Source organism: Pteronotus mesoamericanus, unplaced genomic scaffold (assembly GCF_021234165.1).
Source record: "Pteronotus mesoamericanus isolate MK-2021 breed Mesoamerican mustached bat unplaced genomic scaffold, CSHL_Meso_final contig_27, whole genome shotgun sequence".
NCBI classification, from domain to species: Eukaryota; Metazoa; Chordata; class Mammalia; order Chiroptera; family Mormoopidae; genus Pteronotus; species Pteronotus mesoamericanus.
The window spans coordinates 24,998,926-25,019,145 of NW_026555115.1; the positions used below are offsets into that span (position 1 = coordinate 24,998,926).

The following is a 20,220-nucleotide window of genomic DNA, read 5'->3' on the forward strand; positions in this document are numbered from 1 at the left end:
AGAACCAGAAAGAGAACTCAGTAACACTGTGTGTCCACCGTGGGCAGCATTCTACCAGAAACTTTGAATTTTCTCACTCATTCCTCTTACGTGGCCAACTTTCAATTACCCTCCAATGGTGAAGAGCTAAATCATGAATAAGTTATCCCATGAGTAGAGACTCATGTTAGTCAATAATTTTAACCTCATTACATAAGAAAATATTTATTAATATGCAATATTCCAGGTGATAGCAACTTAAAACAGTAAGCTAAAGAATGAGGTATTTTAAGTGACCAAAGGTGATTATACCATCAGAGCCTAAGAATAAACACAAAGCACACAAAATTTGCCTTTGACATCCTTCACTTTCTTTTCTACAGAGTCAATCTATCTCCTGATTCACTTTCCCCGTTAACCGTAACATAACACAGCAGAGAATGTAAATCCCTGCTTTTTTAGATAATTAATCATAGGTAATCCCTAATTTACTTGTTAGAATTCCAGAAGTTTATGGACCCAGAAATCATTTTCCCACAGAAACTATGTTGTAAGAGTAATTAGGTTCCAAGACCAGTTCAAAAGAGCCTATTTAACGTACAAAGCAGGATCCCTCCCAAAATTTATTTAAAAATTGTGTATTTATTCTTACACGTTTAAACTTCAGTCATCTTCAAAATACTCTCCATTTGACAAAATACACCTATCGAGAAGCTTTTTCCCTCTGCTTAAAACAGTTTTTGAACTCGACAGTTTTGATGCCTTTCAGTGCTTCTGCTATTTTTTATTTCACCTTTTCCACACTGGCAAAACATCTCCTTTAGAGGACTTTTTAATCCATCGAAACAAACAAAAAAAAAGTTTATTGGGGCAAGGTCAGGTGAATAGGGAGGGTGGGGCATGGGGGGTCATGCCGTTTTTTGGTCAAAAACTGAACACTCAGCACAGTGTGGACAAGTATGCTTATGAATCATCCACCATGAAACGGGCAAATGTTTTGAAAGAGTCTTCAAAAAAAATTCATGGAAGCCAAATGCAGCCTCTCACAACAATGCCAGCTAGTAAATGACACAGATGGGCTCCTAGAACACTCTCCTAGCAGGAGAAGCCTGTACTACAAGGGCTCCGCACTCCAGAAGGTAATTTCAGTTTTTTGGGGGTCCCCCTTGTATATGGTGCTGAAAGCAGAATAGTTTTCCACAATAAAGAGTAAAATAATAATAATAATAATAATAATATCCTAGTAGTGAGACAAAACAGAAAAGTAGGAATTACAGGTTATTTTCTTCCCCCAGCTAGTATGGTTGTTATTGGTGGACTGCATATTCCTGCCATGCCCCCTCCCTGCCAAACACCTAGTTTCCAATGAAGACCGTGCTGTCTCATCAATTAGACTTTATGCATACTCTGTTCCTTGTTATTTCTCAACCAAAGACAAGAGGAGGGTAATTTCACTTAATTCTTTTTCCTGGTTAATTTTTATCTCCATAAAAATGAGAAGAATTAGAATTAGGAATGCTCCCTGTCAAGAGAGAGGTTAAGGGTAAAGAGAGGCAACTCTTTTACCAGAGAATAATGTGACTGCTAAAGAGAAAAACTGTGGTTCAGATATACTATTTATTAGTTTTGTGAGTCTGAACAAGTTTCTTTACATCCTTAAAGCTCAATTTCCTCCTCTATAAAACAGGGGTAGCAGTACTACAATGGGTATCTGTCCAACATCCTTTCTCTCCTTCCCTTTGGGAAATTACCTCAACTTCACTACCTATTCTGTGTGACTTTGGCAAAGCTGCCAATCAAATGTGATCCAAGACCCAACTGAGAGTACCTTAGCCCTCTGACCACAATGTTATTCCAGAATGGGCCACAACACATCAAGGCCAATTAGGTCCTTTTCTTGAAAGATGAAGGGAAAGAGTTTGCTCAGCTGGGATGAAGTAAGCTTGGAGCTGCCTGTATATTGTTCAGTACAGGGAGAGTACCCATCTGCAAAAGGAATGAGACTGTAAAAATGAGAGAAAGATCCCTGATAGTAACATCTCAGTCCCTGGCTCTAGCCAACTCAGAAGCTCTTCACAATAACCTACCTCACACCTTTTTTTTTTTTTTTTTTTTTGCTTAAGCTAGTATAAGTTGTGTTTTTGTCTTTAGCAATGAGAAGTTCTATTTATTAGCCATTCGCAGAGCTGTTGTGATATTTAATGATAATATAAGTAGAGTGCCTGACAATTGGGGGTACTGTCATTACAGAAGTTGTTACTCCTGTAATCAAAAAATAACACCAAAGAGTGAATGAAACACACCACCAGAAACTAAAACCAAAAGGTAGGTAAGCCTAAAATAGCCTTCTCGGCTGTAGGAAGCAGTCTGGGGACACATACAGAGAAAGTGAATCCTCAAGTAAGGAGGGAATCTATGAAGCTCACAACCATTATCAGACTTCAAATGAATTTGTAGTGAAGAAAACTAAGGAATTTTATTTCTTGCACTAAAATTCACAAGTATGATTGGCCTTCCAAAGAGGTTTGTCTTTTCATAGCATCAGTATCTCAATGTTTAAAGAGATCTCAAAATGTATAACTTGATTTTTAAACCTCCCAAACCAATCAACATTTTAAGATCTCGTATGATACAACTTGATTTTCATATGGTTTATAATTATTGCTTTAGTCATTTCCTAAGTAGTGACATATGTTTATATATTAAACATTTATGACAGTTTAAGGAAAGTACCCTTCAACTTATTAAACAGATGAATTCCTCAAAATTTTATACAGAGAAAATTGTAATATCACTATCTAATGTGAAAATAATGCACAAACCTGAATTATGCACACACATCCTGCCCCCAAATCAAGGAGTCAAGTTGAAGATTTTTGGAGAGAATGAAGACTTAATTCCATGGCACTCTGAACCCGACCAATCAACCCAAAACAACTATCCCCCACTGAGCAGCTACTATGAAATGTGCAAGCATGGTGCCACACAAGCCATGGTGCACAATGTACTCCATTTGCTGAACTGTAGTATTCAATCGCTACAATCTATCTTGTCTTCCAAATGGCTGATTCAATCCTCTGCTTCATCTAACCTACTGTTTATTCTTTCCAATGTATTATTTATTTCAGATATTGCATTCTTTATTTCTGATTGGTCCTTTTTTATAGTTTCTGTGTCTTTTTCATGCTGCTGAGCATCGTTATATAAATTGCTCTAAACTCTGTATCTGATAAATTGCTTGCCTCCATTTCATTTAGTTGCTCTTCTGAACAATTCTCTTGTTCTGTCTTGTTCTCTCTACATTTGGGGCCTGTTTCTTTGACTCCTCATTTTGGCTGCTTCTTTGTGTTTGTTTCTATGTATTAGGTAGATCTGCACAGACTCTGGGGCAGTCCTATGTCAGTCACTGCTTGTAACTGGCCCTGTGCAACCCATTTGCAGCTATCAGTGATCCATAGCTTGTGGCTCCCTCTTTTGGACCTGGGTGTGTGCAGAAAGAACCAGGCTGTGGCCAAAGTTGATTTTTACCAGCACCTGCTTGGGGCAGGGCCAGCTAAAGTCTCAAAGCTCCAAGATATCCATTTTCATATTGCAGGCTTTCTGTTAGGCTTAATCAATGAAAGTGCCTCTAGCTGTACTCCTCAGAAGCCCAGCTTAAGCTCCACAGGATGAGGCAAGAGAGACTCCTGCTGGTGGGGCTATTGCCTCCCCCCACGCTGATGCCACATGGACAGGAGTGCTCTTCCTGAGAAAGATGGCTTCTGCAGTCTGGGGAATGATTAAGCACAGGGATCCTGGTGGCTGGCCCTTCAGCCTTCTCCACAGAGGCACCAAGCCCAGACTTTCCTCACGTGGCTCTAGTCTGCTCTGCTCCGGTGTCAGTGGCTGCAAATGAAATTTGTGTGTTGGCCCTTTAAGAGGCTCTCTGCATCTCCAGCCATCCCTCCCTGGAGGGCAGAAACCCCACTGATTTTCACAGTCAGATATTATTCGGGTTCCTTTCCCAATTCTGGTGCTCTAGACTAGGGAACCCAGCTTGGGATTCAGACTCCACACTTCTCAGGTGGAATCCCTCCAGATGCTGAAATATCCCTCCAAACTTCAGCTGCTGCCTGTGAAAGCCCTGCCAGCCCTCTTGTACCTCTGTACTCGCTACCAGTCTCGATGTGGTGATGTGGTTTCTTTCGTAAGTCCTTGGTTATAAGGCTTCTTTTCCAGTCAGTGTTCAGGTGGTTTTTCAGGATGGTTTTTCTATCATTTGACTGTAATTCCAGTTTTGTCCTGGGAGAAGATTAGTGTAGCTTCCACCTGCTCCACCACCATCTTGGATCCCCTGTCACTACAATCTCATAAAGTTCATCATTTTCCCAATATACAGGGAGAGGAAATTAAAAGAATCTTCTCAATTTTAAATGTTACTCTCCTAATTTTTTTCTCAAAACTATGATCTTCTATCCATTCAACCAGACTGTAATGTGATTGAGTACATAATTACATTTATCTAGTTAGTTATTTTGTTTTGGTTCTTAGTAGTATTCTACAAAAAGCATCTCAATTTCTATACAAATTTGTATAGAAACCACAATGCTAAAAGAGAGACAAAAAATAATATAGGCCAGGGCAGATGAATGATCTCACTGAGTTACAATGCATAGAAAAAAGCTATATAAATAAAAAAATAAATTAAAAATAAGGAAAAAGTGGTGAAAAAGTCAAATACATTCCATAGGTAATCTGTAAAGGAAGTGAGATCATTAGAGAAAGAGCAGTGACAATGAAAAAGGGGATTCAAATGAGGGAGGCTCTAAACTGGGCTCTGAAGGAAAGAAAAACAGTTAGAGGCAGGAATAGGAGAGCACACTGCAGCCTGGTGCCAGTTTCAGGTTGTGCTACAATACTACTACTAGTATTCTGAGTTTCATCAGGCAAATTCATGGGAGTTCAAAAAAGAAGTGTCACATGAGAATTTTAAATAAGTCAAATAATATGCATAAGTTCCCAATTTTCTATATTTCAGTCTAAATTTCTCATATACCATTCAAACCCTCAATAAACTTGAAACCAATAAACAAAAACCTCTAATCAATGATAGAAAATATATAAAACCTAGGCTTCCATCAAAAAGTAGAACTAAAAATTCTCTGCTGTTCAATTCTTTTTTCAAACTTGGCTACAAAAATAACACGAAGAGAGGCTTTTCTATGCCTAGTTCTGAAGGCCATGGAAACTTTTTATTCCTTCATACATTTCTGAATTGTTTTCTTAGATCAAGCCAGATTAGACCTCTGATGTTTCATCCCACTCTTAAATTTTCTTATAAAATTGCTTTTTTCATCATGCCATTTGCTTACACTAAAAAATATTATAAGAAAAACCATAAAAAGTTCATTTTTATGGCTGCCAAAAGGATGCTTGCCAAATACTGTCCCTTTTTTTGTACATCAGATCTCAGTAAGATGGAAAGCAGTGTTTTGATCCAATGGACACTGTGAATCCTGTAAATGATCCATTATCCCCCTTTGTTTTGGCTATAAGGTTGCTCAAAGTAATTTTTTATAGCCCTTTCTAACAAATGAATGGACTACAAATAAAAAATAAATTATTTATATCTCCGAATGGAAATGTTTGTCTCTCCAAACAGATATATAACCTCAGTGTACTATTCTTCTATCTTTATTTTTGTCCTTCATATGATTCTCTTACCTGAACTCTTGAATTATTTTTTTATAAATGGAATTCACAACACTTAAACAGAATTAGATGTGTGTTAAAAATGGTACTACATTCTACTCTACTTTTAAAAGAATAAGGTAGAGAAACAGAAAACATTTGCAAAACCAAAGTTCTATGTGTGTAAGTTCAGATATCTGCCAGAATTAATATACTAAATACAAGCCAATCTTCTATAATGTTGGTATCTATCTATAATATTACACAATAACAATAACTAAAAATCAGAATGACCCAGGAAACTAAAAGAGCCTCTAACTATTAAATAAAATATTAAAATGTTTCAAGTTTATTCTTCCAAAAAAATGTAGGCTAAGACATCATTTCAGATACACTCACCATTACCACCACCATTTTGTAGTTAAACTCTGAGAAAACCCAATAAAAGTAACAGCTCATTATCTTATCATTATTCAGGTGATCCGAGCAATTATGAACATTCTCCAAGGTTCTCTTTTGGGCCTCTCAGAAATGCAGTAGGCATTTCTACTATCAGTTTCAACTTCTATACGAATGATTCCAAAATCTCTATCTCACCCCACTGGACTGCCTTGCCATACCCTTAATTAAATGATCAAAATGGAGTTTCATTATCTTGCTCTCCTTCCTCCCCCTGCCCGCCCCCGCCCCGTTCCCCAGGCATAAGCAACCCTTTCCAAAGACCTTGTCTGTCCAATTCCAAGGTTTCAGTCATCTGTGTTCCTTCCTTCTCCTCATCTCTGGTATTCCATTTTATCACGCTTAACTATTTCCTCCTTTGATGCGTCTCTATGGTTGGCATTTTCTTTTTTTGCATTTGTATTTTACTAGTTCAGACCCTAATTTTTAGTTAACCTCTCTCCTCTCAGACTTTCCATTTCACCCTACATCCCGCTGTCTCAGCATTGTTTTCCATTTGTACTTTTTTTATCAAGTCATTTCCCTCAAACCCGCAGTAACAGCTTCCTATAATCCATTACATCAAAACGACCTTTTGTTTTGCAGGACAACACTCAACCAACAAAGCCATGCTGGTCAGGGCTCAGATATGCCATCTTATAAGTTGGTTGCTAGGCATTTATGGTGTTCTTACATGCCCAGCCAAACTCTAATCAGAGATATAAAAAATCTTACATTACACCTCCCTTCAGAAAATTTAAGTTTATGTTCTAGTGAGAGGGGATAGCATTCATCACTATTTATTATATATAAAGGAAATAAAAAAGGACAATAGGATATAGAGTGACTTTGTAGTGGTCAAGGGTCTCTCTGAGAGCAGAGACCTAAAAGATGAGAAAGAAGGCAGTGAAACAAAGGATGCTCTGGATGAAGAGCAAGACAGAGGTAACAGCCAGTGCAGAAGGCTTTCACTACAGATGAAGGTTGCAGGCCAGGTCCTCAGTTGGGGCGCATGCAAGAGGCAACTGATTGATGTTTCTCTTTCACCCGGATGTTTCTCTCCCTCTTTTGTTCCCTCCTTTCCCCTCTCTCTAAAATAAATAAAAATAAAATCTTTCGAAAAAATAAAAAAGATGGCATATCTCAGATCTGCAAAACGATAAATTTTTCTAAAGCCAGATACAAAAAGGGTGATGAAATGATGACTACCATTTAGTATAAGTTCAGAACCACATGAATCTTAAACATGTTCTTAAACTAAACAAACATTAATTTCTATTGTAACCACTTAAAGTTCATTAAAATGAAAACCATTAAGCAAGTGATTTTCATAAAACAAACTAAAGTCTTACTTAATGTTATAATGTCCAGTTTTCAGGGTACATCTATCAGGAAACTGAGCAAGCTTCCTTGAGAGCATTTTAAAATACTTTCTGCACTCCTGCACGCCCGTGCCTTGTTCATTGTCCGTAGAAGCTGAAAGCGGCAGTCCATCTCTGACACGAATGACTGAAGCAGACAAAATCATAGACATTTCAACGGAAAGGGAAGACCTGAAACAAAATGAAAGACTTGGGTTAGGTGAAAAAAAAAATTAAATTAAATTAAATTAAAGCCAAAGCTGATAAGCACTGCAAAATTGTTCAACTCGTAAATCAAAGACATACTAATTAAAATGATGACTATGTTTTCGTTAACAAATCAGCTTTAATAAAAATAATACTTGTTTCTTTTTGGCATTTTCATAAGTCTATGTGGAGGCAAATACTGGAATAAACACCATTCTCAAAACAATTGGGCAATATTCAACAGAGTTTAATAATATTTATGCTCTTTGGCCACAAAAAATTTAAATATTATAAATCCTATCCTAAGTAGACAAAATTTTAAACAGAAAGACGTACTTTCACAGAAATAACTGAAGACTACCTAAATATCCAATAACAGGAGGGTTGTTAAATAAATTATAGGTACCCATATAACCAAATATAATGCAGAAACTAAAAGTTATGTTTGTGAAAAATAGTTTAATAATGTGTAAAATGCTTATCTGTTGGGTAGTGAAAAAAAGGCAGGATAAAAACTGCAAATGTTGTTTTCCATAAAGACAAACAAAAGGAAGGAGGGAGGGATAAATGGAGGAAAAGATATAGGAAGGAAACATATCAAAATTAGAATAATGCTTATCTCTAGGAAATAGTACTATGGATGATTAACATTTTATAATTTCCTAAATTTTCATATTTCACAATGAGCACATCTTATTTTTATAACCAGAAAAAAATATTATTTAAAATAAATCTGGGCTGGCAAGATGGCAGCAGAGTAGGGGAGTCTTTCTCACACTTCCTCCCAGAACCAAACTGGAAATTAAAAAAAAAAAAAAAAGGAACAGCCAACTGATATAAACAACTGAAGACTACCTGAAAAAGAGACTTTTGGACAAGGATGGGTAGAAACCAACTCTAGACCGGTAGGAAGGGTGGGGACGCAAAAGGCGCTGGGTCAGGGCTGCATGGGTCTGAGGGTGTGGCAAGGCTGTGGGAACTTCCCACTGAGAGAAGTGAAGCCTAGACCTCAGATTGGGCTCTCAAGCACAGAGCACCAGTGCCAAGAGCAGCTGCCCACTTACCATCCGGCAGTGAAAGGCCACTGGGATTTGTCTGCTGGGGAGAAACAGCCAGCTGGAGACAAAACCACTATTTTTTTTTCTTAAAAGGGTCAAAGCACAGGTTTTTTTCATTTGCAGCAACTCATCTTGGGCTCTAGCAAAGGGAGGGAAGTACAGACTGGAGTCGTACAAGGGAAGACTGGAGGGGTGGCATTGGCAAGGGCCATGGGCGAGAGGCTGCAGAGATTTTTGTGCTGGGTCATACTTCCATACCACAGCAGCTATCTTTCTTGAGGGAGAACAAAAAACAGGGCAAGGCCCTCCCTGGGGAAATACAATTATACCTCACCACGGGGTCCTGCTCTACCTATTCTCTGGAATCCTGCCCACCCCACCCTGCATCTTTTGTGTGTGTGTATTTCTTTCCCCAATCCTGCATCTTAACCCCTGCTAAGGAGACAGCAACGTATATAGACTCAGGGTGTCAGAAGGATGCAGTCATTCCATATACTTTGCCAGGAGCCAAACTGGTGCTTGCTCATCATGAGAGAGCCACAGAAACACCCTTCTGCTTTCCAGCAGACCAAAACTCTGGGCTCTGGAGGCCCCACCTGCTTGCCTACTAGGGGGCTCTGCCCTGCTGAGCTCAGGTAAATAATCCGGGACAGACTAAGACCTGTTGACTTGGGAGTGAGGGAACCCACACACCATCTTTCCTGAAGTGTGAACAGCACCTCCCATGGAAGATCCGGGGGTCCCATCACTGCTGATTTCACCAGAAGCCCTCTCAGAAATAAGTCAGTGACTAAGATTGACAGAAAGCCAACAAGCAGAGGCAGGCGGAGGCGGAATCCGTGGTGCATTGGGACATTTGCTCACCCAGCTTTGGGCCCAGTGCTGATAAAAGCATCCCGGCCCATCCTATGTACTAGCAAGCCTCAAGGAAACAGTCACAAACTGTGGATTGCTGGTAGCTTCAAACGGGCTGTGAGGGCTAGACATGGACAGTACCTGACACTGGCTTACACCAACCTCAGACAACATCAGAGCCACATTCAGAGGGAGTGCTCAGCAGGCAGGCATTAAACTCAGCTGAGACAAATTCCATGTTGTTCTTTTCTATTGTTTTCATTATTTTTTTCTTTTTATAGCCTTTTTATTATTTTCTTCTAGTTCTGTTTCTCTATTATCTTGCATATCTCTTATTTACTCTTACCTTTTCTTACTGCATTTTTTCTTCTTCTTAGGTATTTTTGTTATGCTTTCTCTTTGTCCTTTTCCCCATTTTCTCTTTCTATTCCTTATTCTTATTATTTCTCTTTCTTTTCTCCTCTCATAACCACTTTTCTTTCCTGTGGTCTTCTCTTATTTTTTTTCTTTTCTATTCTATTTCTCTTTCCACTTTTATTAGTCTATGCTCTTTTGACATTGATTTTGCTATTGTTGTTGGGGTGTTTTGGGCGTGTGTGTTTGTGTGTGTGTGTGTTATTTTGTTTTGTTCTGTCAGCCCCAGTATACAGTGTACAAAACGTGGTGTCGATTGAGCCTCTCAGTAAGCCAGCTGGAGAGAAAAATCCAACCAATGAAGAGGCCAACAACAATCAAGATCCAATTACAACAGGAGAGCCCCCTTAACCCACACAAGGGACAATTCTAGAGCATCCAGCTCAGGAGATCAAGGAGGCTGCATCACTGGGTTCTTCAGGACTATTAACACATAAGGCCACCCCAAGAAGACAGGGAGTCAAAGCAGATCTATCTACTACATGGAAACAAACTAAAAGAGACAGCTAAAATCATGAGAAAAAGAAACAACCTCCAAAAGAAAGAAAAGGAGAAATCTTCAGAAAAAGAGATAAATGAAACTGAGGCAAGCAATTTATCACAGAATTCAAAGTAATGGTTAAAAGGATGATCAAGGAACTTAGAACTACAAGGAACTCAGTGGGAACTACATCAGCAAGAAAAAGAAAATAGAAACAATGAATAAAAACTAGGTGGAAATAAAGAATGCAATATCTGAAATGAAGAATAAAAAGAAGGAAATAAAAGCAGGCTAGATAAGGCAGAGGAGTGAATCAGTGATTTGGAAGACAAGGTAGGTAAAAACACCCAGTCAGAGCAACAAAAAGAAAAAAGATTTTAAAAGAACAAGAATAGGTTAAGAGAGCTAAGGGGACTTTAGTCAAGATGGTGACATCAGTTAACCTGGTTTGCCACCTTGCACCACCTAATCAAATTACACCTAAATTATAGACTAACCATCACTTGAAACTGTCTGAAATTGAGTTGAATCGAAGTCTGACAACTATAGAATTAAAGAGGCCACATCCATCCAGACTGGTAGAAGGGACGGAGAGGCAGAACAGGATGGTCCCACATCCACATGTGGTGGATAAAATCTTGGGAAGGACATATCTAGAGCAAGGAGTTCCAACCCCACTTCACACCCCCAGGCCAGGGTTCCAGTGAGAGGAAGACAGGTCCCCACAACTTTTGGCTGCAAAAACCAGTGGGTCTAAATCCGTGAAAGAAAATTCAGGAGTCCCAAGCAGTTCCTGTTAAAGAACTCAAACGTGGACTACTCAGACTCACTCCCTCTGAGCTCAGCCCTGGAGCAGCAGCTTGAAAGGTACCAATGGCACACAGGGAGAAACTGAAGTGTCTGGTATCAAGGCAAGAGCAGGTAGACAGTTTTCTCCCGGACAGAAAGGTGGGCAGAAGCCATTGTTCCTTTTCTGAACCCTCTCCCCACAGAGCCACAGAGCCGCAGAGCCACGGAGCCAGTAGGCAGGTGCCATATGTGAGACTTCCTCACTTGGCTGAGATTGCTTGCCCCACACTGGAGATCCCTGAGACTCCATCTCACCCAACTTATGGGCCCATTCAAGCTGTTAACAGTGACTTTTCCATATGAATGGCTGATCTTGGCTCATGCTTCACAAGTTTCTAAATCCTCTCAATAAGCAAGACCCAGCTTCATCAAGACCCCACCCCCGGACCTCTTGCTCTATGGCTCCAGGCGCAGGACTGGGAACAGCCAACCTAGATTCAGCTGTGAATCTCCAAGCCCAGCCCAAGTACTAACCATCACAGATTGCTTTATATACCAGACAGGGAGGTGTCAGGCAAAACACAGATAGTGGCTGACCTTAGCCTGCACCACCTGGGAAACCCAAGTGCCTGTGCACACAGTTGACAGCTACAGACAACATCATAACACCACCACCCAGGCCCTCCCCAGCTGAACCCCCACATAGGGAGGAGGTTTGTGGTCAGTGGTTACAGCCAGTCCTTGCAGCTGACTGGCCTGGTAAATCTCTTCCATTGACCTGCCAACAGCGATCAAGACACAACTACAAGAGGAAGGTTAACTCAGCCCACATGGAGGATGTACCTAGAATACCCAGACTGGGTGATGAGAGGCTGTGGCACTGGACCCTGTAAGAAACCTACCACATTAGGCCATACTACCAAGACACAGAGTCAAAACAGCTCTACCTAATACATACAACCAAATACAGGAGACTGCCAAAATGAGAAGACAAAGAAGCATGGACCAAATAAGAGAACAGATAAAAACACCACAAAAAATACTATACAAAAGGGAGACAAGCAGACTATTAGATGCAGAGTTCAGAACACCGGTTATAAGGATGCCCAATGAACTTAGTAAAGACCTCAAGAGCATAAAAAAGATCCAGTCAGCAATGAAGAATTCACTAATTGAAATAAAGAACAATTTACAGAGAAACAACAGTAAATTGGATGAAGCTGAGATTCAAATTGATGATTTGGAACATAAGGAAACAAAAAAAGGCAATCAAAACAGCAAGAAGAAAAAAGAATCACCAAAAACGAGGACAGTGGAAGCACCCTATGGGACAACTTCAAGCATTTCAACAATCGCATCATAGGGGTGCCAGAAGGAAAAAAGAAAGTGCAAACAATTGAAAATCTTGTAAAAATAATGAAAGAAAATTTACATAATTTGCTGAATAAAATAGATATGGAAGTCCAGGAAGTATAGAGAGTCCCAAACAAGATGGATGCAAAGAGGCCCACACCAAGATATATCATAATTAAAATGCCAAAGGATAAAGATAAAGAGAAAATCTTAAAAGCAGCAAGAGAAAAGCAGGTAGTCACTACAGGGGAGTTCCCAAAAGACTGTCAGCTGATTTCACAAAAGAAACTTTGCAGGCTAGGAGGGATTGGCAAGAATATTCAAAGTCATGAAAAGCAGGGACCTACTGCCAAGATTGTTCTACCCAGCATAGCTATCATTTAGAATCAAAGGGCAGATAAAGAGCTTCCCAGGCAAGAAAAAACTAAAGGAGTTCATCATCACCAAATCTTTCTTATATGAAATGTCAAAGGGGTTTATTTAAGAAAATCAACATTATGAACAATAAAATGGCAAAAATACATATCTATCAATAATTGAATCTAAAAAACAAACTAAGCAAACAAAAGTACAGAGAAAGAATCATGGATATGGAGAGTGTTTTGATAGTTGCCAGATGGGAGGCGTGTGTGGGGAAATGGGTGAAAAGGCAAGGGGATTAAGAATTACAAATAGGTAGTTAAAGAATAGCCATGAAGATGTAAAGTACAGTATAGGAAATGGAGTAGCCAAATGACCCATGGGCACGAACAATGGTGTGGGGATTGCCTGAGGGAGTGTGGGGTTCTGGATGGAGGGGGTTAAAGGGAGAAAAATTGGGACAAGTGTAATAGCATAACCAATAAAATATAATTTAAAAAGTTAAGAGATCTTAGAGACAAGATTAAATGTAACAGCATCCATATCATAGGGATACCAGAAGGAGAAAGTGAGCAAGGGACAGAAAACCTGCTTGAAATAATAATGATAGAAAACTCCCCTAACCTAATGAAGGAGAAAGTCATGCAAGTTCAGGAAGCACACAGAGTATGGAATTTCCTCAATGGAACTGCCTTTTGATCCAGTGATTTTACGGCTGGGAATATACTCTAAGAATCTCAAAACACTGATTCAAAAGAACATATGCACCCCTATGTTCACAGCAGCATTATTTATAATAGCCAAGATTTGGAAACTGCCTAAGTACCCATCAGTAGATCAGTGAAGTAAAAAGCTGGTACATTTATGCAATGGAATACTACACAGCAGTAAAAAAGAATTCTTACTTTTTGCAACAGTATGGATGGAACTGGAGACTATTATGCTAAGTGAAATAAGCTAGTCAGTGAAAGACAAATACCGTATGATCTAACCTATAAGTGGAATCTAATGAACAAAATAAATTAACAAGCAAAAGAGAAGCAGGGATAGAATGACAGCTGAAAGAGGGGAGAGGGAGGTGGGGACTGATTGAAAGGTAAAGGGATTCGTCAAAGAGTATATCTGCATGACTCATGGGCATGTGGGGATTGACTGTGGGAGTCGGGGGCAGACTGCATGGAGGGGGACAAAGGGGGAAAAATCAGGACAACTGTAACAGCATAAACAATATTGCAAAAAATAAAAAGCAAAAACTGAAAAAATATAAATCTGAAAGCTAAAGGAATTACTGGTTTTAATAATATTCTCAATCATTTTACCAGGAAGTAAATCATAATGGCCTCTCTTATTAGGTTCTGATCATGCTTTACAAAAATAGATAAAAGAACTACATAGGTCTGGGTCTGAAAGAATCAAGTAAACAGTCAAACTTTGATAAAAAAAAATATACTAGTTTTCAAATTTTAGCTTATATAAAAATCATTGGAAGTGTGGTTAGGAATGCTGATTTCTGAGCCAACCTCCAAAAAACTTCTGATCCACGGACTGTGGAATGGGACTTGAGAATCTTTCATTTTTAGCAAATTCCCCAGGTAATTACTATGCTATTGTCTAAGCATTATACTTTGAAAAACACTGAATTAAAACATGTTCACAGTGTGAAATTAAGTGGCAACTGTTTTCTATCGGGCCATCAGAACATAAGGCTACTATATGTTTCTCTTTCACTAGCAACTGGTGAAAATGGAAAAATCTGGAAACAATTTCATATGCTTTTTTCATGATATTATATCTCAGAGACTAAGTTAATCCTTACCTGCCCAGTTCAGCTATGTCAATTTTATCTCCTTCCAAAAATGAAAAATTGAGTTAGTAATACATCAAAAAATGTCATAGAAAACTAACTGGTACCAAGTTTGAAAATCAGTAGTCCCTAGTTTTTACTGCTATGTGAAGTCAAAATCTTGACTGCCAATTCATGATGGTAAGTAACAATAAAAATTAATCCAAAAAATAATACTAAGGTAAAATTTTCTCCCTCCTTTTCATGTTTTCATGAGGAAATGATAGGAATAGCTGGATATTAACATGTTAATACCCTTTAATATTTTTGTCCTCTATTTACTTAAAAGGAAAAAAACTCAGCAGGAATCAAATTAGCCTTTACCATAACGGATTCTTTGAACTAAAGTTCCAATATGACATATCCAAATCAATTTTTTTCCTATTCAATCAGTTTCTTTACTCTTCTAAAAGCAGTAGTAAGAGAAAGCTGGAATTCCTCAAGGGATAAAAGACATATTATAATCCCCTTTTAAAAATTGTTGACATGTTTTATTTAATTATTAAACCACAGTTGCAACATTTAGCCTAAGTAGGAAAATGTCTTATTTCACACCTTACATATTTATTATTTAAATATAAAACTTTTTCTTTACAGAAATATACTACAACACAAGGTTTACTCTGTGAATTAAAATGAGGGCAGGGTCGTGACCTATAGTTTCCAAACATCCATATACTTAGTTTTTAAAAGTAAACTGCCTGATCCCTCTAGGATCCCAACAGGAATATTAGAAATTATCTTTATTAGAGGGTGCTAACTTCCATGTACTCTCTAAAGCTACTCCTTTCTTCATGACTTGAAAGACAAAAAGATTCCTATTTCCTAAAACATACACTGAGAAAGGAACCTTGTGGTGTAATGACTGTGGGCCCAAGGTACCAGCAAGGCAATCTCTCAAAAAGTAATAAACAAAATTCAGTGTATAAGTACACTTTCTATCTATTTTCTAGCAACATAAATTTCTTTTTTAAGATAAAAACATTCTTATTGGGTTAATCACTCATATTTTATTTTAGTTCATTATTTCTCAAACTTCACTCATCCAAGTACCATTTTCAGAATTCTTAGCATATCTGCATCCTACCTGTATTATCTACCTATTATGTCTTTCAATTGACTTTTGTGCCCTACCCTTAGCAATAGTATCTGCGAAATCAGTTTTGATGTGTTATATTTTTCTCCTAACTTAATACATTAAAATAGAGAAATTTGGGGGTTTTATTGAAATATGTGTGTGTGAAAATTTTTGGAGAATTTTGTGTTTTAATGTTCATCGGCCTATCGCACAAATTATCTGATGGTACCAAAATTTGATAAAAACTATCTTGGTACATATTATTTTACTGAAGTACTAACAGAGATCTGTGAGAATTGGGAGGGGGTGTATGTGGGGAGAAAGCTATACTAACTGTGATGCACAGAGTTGGGGCAAGACTGAGTGAAAAGGCGAGTTCTTTACATAGCCATAGGTTAGCAAGAAGGCACTTGGGAAACAGTTTGAAGAACAAAAGAGGAAAGGGTGCCAAGGACAACCAGAATTTATTTTGCAGTTTGTCCCCCTCAACACACATGCAACCTCTTCAGCAGCCTTTAATACTCCTATTATAGGTGCTTGCACTGAGCAGTATGTATAAGACCTCGGGCTCCAAAGTACATTATCCCCACATCTAGGAACAGGGTCCCTGACACATGCACAAGTGTGCCAGTCCCCAACATTTGTGTAGCACCTCATAGTTTACAAACAGCGAGTAGGTATAACCTTCATTTTACAGGTGAGGAAACAAAGGCTCCCTTTCTCAATGTCATACTGCTAATACATGACAGAACTGGTGCTTGAACCTAAGTTTCTTTTATCTCTACGTTACTGCGCTACACCAGTCTCCTAAAACCAACACAAGGCAAGAACCTAGTGATAAAGAAATTATCTAGCTACTCATTTTGACATAATAATAAAAGACCAGCTTACATTTTCTTTAAGAGGAAGTAATTAACAGATTGCCTGGGCTCAAAAACTGGCTCCATCATGTACTGAGCCTTTCTATACTCAATTTCCTCATTTGTAAACTGTGGCTACTAAGAATACGTATCTCATAGGGTTACTTTATTTTTTAAGATTTTATTTATTTATTTATTTTTAGAGAGGAGAAGGGAGGGAGAAAGAGAGGGAGAGAAACACCAATGTGTGGTTGCATTTCATGCACTCCCTACTTGGGACCTGGCCTGCAACACACACATGTGCCCTACACTGGGAATCGAACCTCTGACCCTTTAGTTCACAGGCCAGCGCTCAATCCACTGAGCCACATCAGCCAGGGTTCATAGGGTTATTTTAAAGACACCAATAGTATCTACCTTACAGGAACATGTAAAGAACATGTAAAGAACCTGAAGCATTGCAAAGTACAACACTGTTTGCTATTATTATTTATCGACTGCCCTCTATTTGCCAGGTACTTTACACACATTACTTCATGTAAGCCTTCCAATAACCTGTGAGGTAGGTATTATCAATTCCATTTACTTTGAGGAAATTCAAACTCAGAAACGTTAAGTAATTTATTCAGTCACTAGATTAGCAAGTGACAGATTTAAACTCAGGCCTAATTCTAATCACCCTCTGAGGCACTGCCTCTCAACCAAGCTTCTTACTCAACTACATGGAAAGGAAGGTTACAGACACACACACACACACCCTTTGATAAAAGCTGGGCTTCTTTTATACACCAATATAAAGTATACTTAGATTTTTAAAAATCAGTTATACACCAAAACAAGCACTGAACTGAGATCATGGGTTCTCAACCTAGGAAATGCTTGGATGTCCCATTATAACTTAGGGTATGTTCGAAGATGTCAAATCCAGTTACTGAACTACAACCTTCATATACCTGAAATCATAGGTACTATTTAAGTACCTACTGCCTAATTCCTTATAATCTCAGCACACGAGCAAACACCAGTACCGTAGAATGTGGTGCAGGGAGTTTTAAAAGTGGCTGTTCCACCTGTCAGCTGGGACCCCCTAACATCTCCAGTCTGGTGGCTGTCACTTACGTTAGCCCTGGGTTTTGCAGTGGCTGAACAGGCATACGAAGGACTGGTTTTCAAGCTAGCCAACTACCCCCAGATGGATGACACAGGAAACAATGGAGCACAAAAAAGTCCAAAGCTGCTTTCACTGGCAGAAAGAGCCAAGCCAGCTGGGACTTTGCCTCCTATTTTGAAGATCTCTTCCACTTGTCAAGTCAATTGATCGGGTCTCTGTCACATCATTCCCAAAGTGCCACTAACAAGGCCTGATGAGGTTTCGGAGAGCCAACGCGGGCAAAAAGCTGAGCTCAATGCTCATTCAGTCCCCAAGAAACGCGAAGTTAGCCTATGGTTCAAATTCCACGCCGCCTAGAAGATATAGAAAATGTGACGTCAAGCTCTCTGCGGCACCAAAGCAACTTAGGTGGATCACGGTGTTTCTGATACCAGGGCGCCAAAGTATGCTCTCTGTTGCTGACAGCTCAGAACGACTGTCCCTCCCAGTCGGTCCCCCTGCCCCGGCTGCCTCATACCCATGGAAGGCCAGCCTATGGGCAACCGCCGCCCGCACTACCCCATAGACCTCGCAAGTGGAAAGGGACGAAGTCCCCCCATCCCGCTCCTCCCGAGCTCGGTGGTTCCAACGACACCCAGCTCCAGCCCCCATGGTTCGGGCTTGGCTCCTGTCCTGGGATAGGTCTGTAGACACGAAGGATAGGGGCCAGGGCCGTAGCAGGAGGCGGGGTGAGTGAGCGGAGCGACCGGCCAGGGGTTGGAGCGACCCCAACAGTAAAGAAACAAGGACTGGGAGGGGCCGGTCCATACCTGTGGAGCCGGGACTCGCCGCTCCGAGTCACGTAGCACGCAGTGCATTGTGGGATCAGCCCAGCGTCCAACGTGGCTGCCGCCCAGGATCAAGCCCCGCCCCCATACCCTGGGCTCGCCCAGGCCAATCAGGTTTTGTGGGGAGGACACACTGACCCGTCCCCTCTGGGGGCGAGGTAGTCCCACCCACTCCAGGAGTGATTGGCAGTTTTTCACGCACCTGCGCCAAGAGATGGCTAACTCCTGTGCTGAGACTAGGCTTTGTCTCCTAAAACGAATCTCCTGCCTGCTGCCTGCGAGAGGTAGCCCATTGATGTTTCTCTCCGTTTCTTCCGCCCTTACCCTCTCTCTAAAAATAAATAAATAAAATCTTTAAAAAAGAAATGAAGAGTCGTCTTGAATATTTGGTGTAGCTTTAAGGATAGACTTCATGGAATGATTAAATTACAACTACTGGGGAACTAAAAGCTGAACAACTGCTAGAACTTGAGTAGAATCAGGAAACATTAAGTTTTTGACCAACGAATAGAGAAACCTTATCAAACACACCTGGGCATTTTGTAGAGCTACCTCAGAAAGACCACGCTTGAGAGATGTTATTTTAAAAATAAAAGGCCAAAGTGAGAGGCAACAAGCACTTACTTGAGTTTAAAAAAGAAAGAAAAGAATAGGAAAGCACTGATCCAGGCAGAAACCCAAATAACATTCCAATTAGAAGGCAAAGGGGTATTTATGAGAAAGGAGAGCAATTATGGCTACATCTATAGAAAGAAGGCATTTCTATTGGTGCAAATAAGCTAACAGTTAATTTTTCAGTATGGTAGTCATAATATCTGCTTTCTTGTTATCTTTGCAAACAGTTCCTTGGGACACAATGCTGCTTTAGGCCGAGTCCAAAGGTCGTTTTGCCCTATTTCAGCAACATTCCAAAGGTTTGAGACATAAGATGTACAAGGCAGTTCCTCTTGGATGACAGCTCTGACTCCATTTTAAAGTGGCTCCATTTATATTAATTTTTAATTAAGTTTATTGGGGTGACATTACTTAATAGGATTATATAGGGGTTGTTTTTTTTACAAAATTTTAGTTCTAATGTATGTAATTATAAATCTCACATAAAAAAGAGAAGCAAATATTTTAATAATATATTTATGTGTCAAAAAGGAAGAAGCTTTTTTTCTTTCTTTCCTGCCTGCTGACTTTTGTTTTAAATCTAATTTCAGCACTCTTTGCAAATTGGAGAAGTGATTTGTGAGCAGTTCTGTGAAGAAAGCTAAAATGTGGTAGGAATATTTGAAATGCACAAGTATTAGAAGGAAAGGGCAGGCCTATTTACCAAGACTTTGAACTACTTTTACCTTATTTTTTAATAGCATTAGATATACTAAATATTTAAGAAGCTTTCATTTTTATTTTTTAAAATATTTCTAAATACTGTGAAATGATCACCACAGTAAGTCTAGTTAACACCCATCACCTCACATAGTTACACATTTTTGCTTGTGATGAGAACTTTTAACTTGCACTGATTTAGCAACTTTAAAATATGCAACA

General features: G+C 39.3%; 1 protein-coding gene across 1 annotated transcript in view; it reads right to left on the bottom strand.

Moving 5' to 3' along the window:
- SEC22A (SEC22 homolog A, vesicle trafficking protein) overlaps positions 1–18,706 on the bottom strand; it is a 68,334-nt gene extending 49,628 nt beyond the window's left edge. Inside the window, exons 1-2 of the mRNA XM_054575205.1 lie at positions 18,667–18,706; positions 7,440–7,640 (exon numbers count right to left, since the gene is read on the bottom strand). Coding sequence (XP_054431180.1) covers positions 7,440–7,621 — 182 coding nt within the window. The 5' untranslated portion in view covers positions 7,622–7,640; positions 18,667–18,706. The remainder of the gene's footprint in view (positions 1–7,439; positions 7,641–18,666) is intronic.
- Between the last annotated feature and the right edge of the window lie 1,514 nt (positions 18,707–20,220).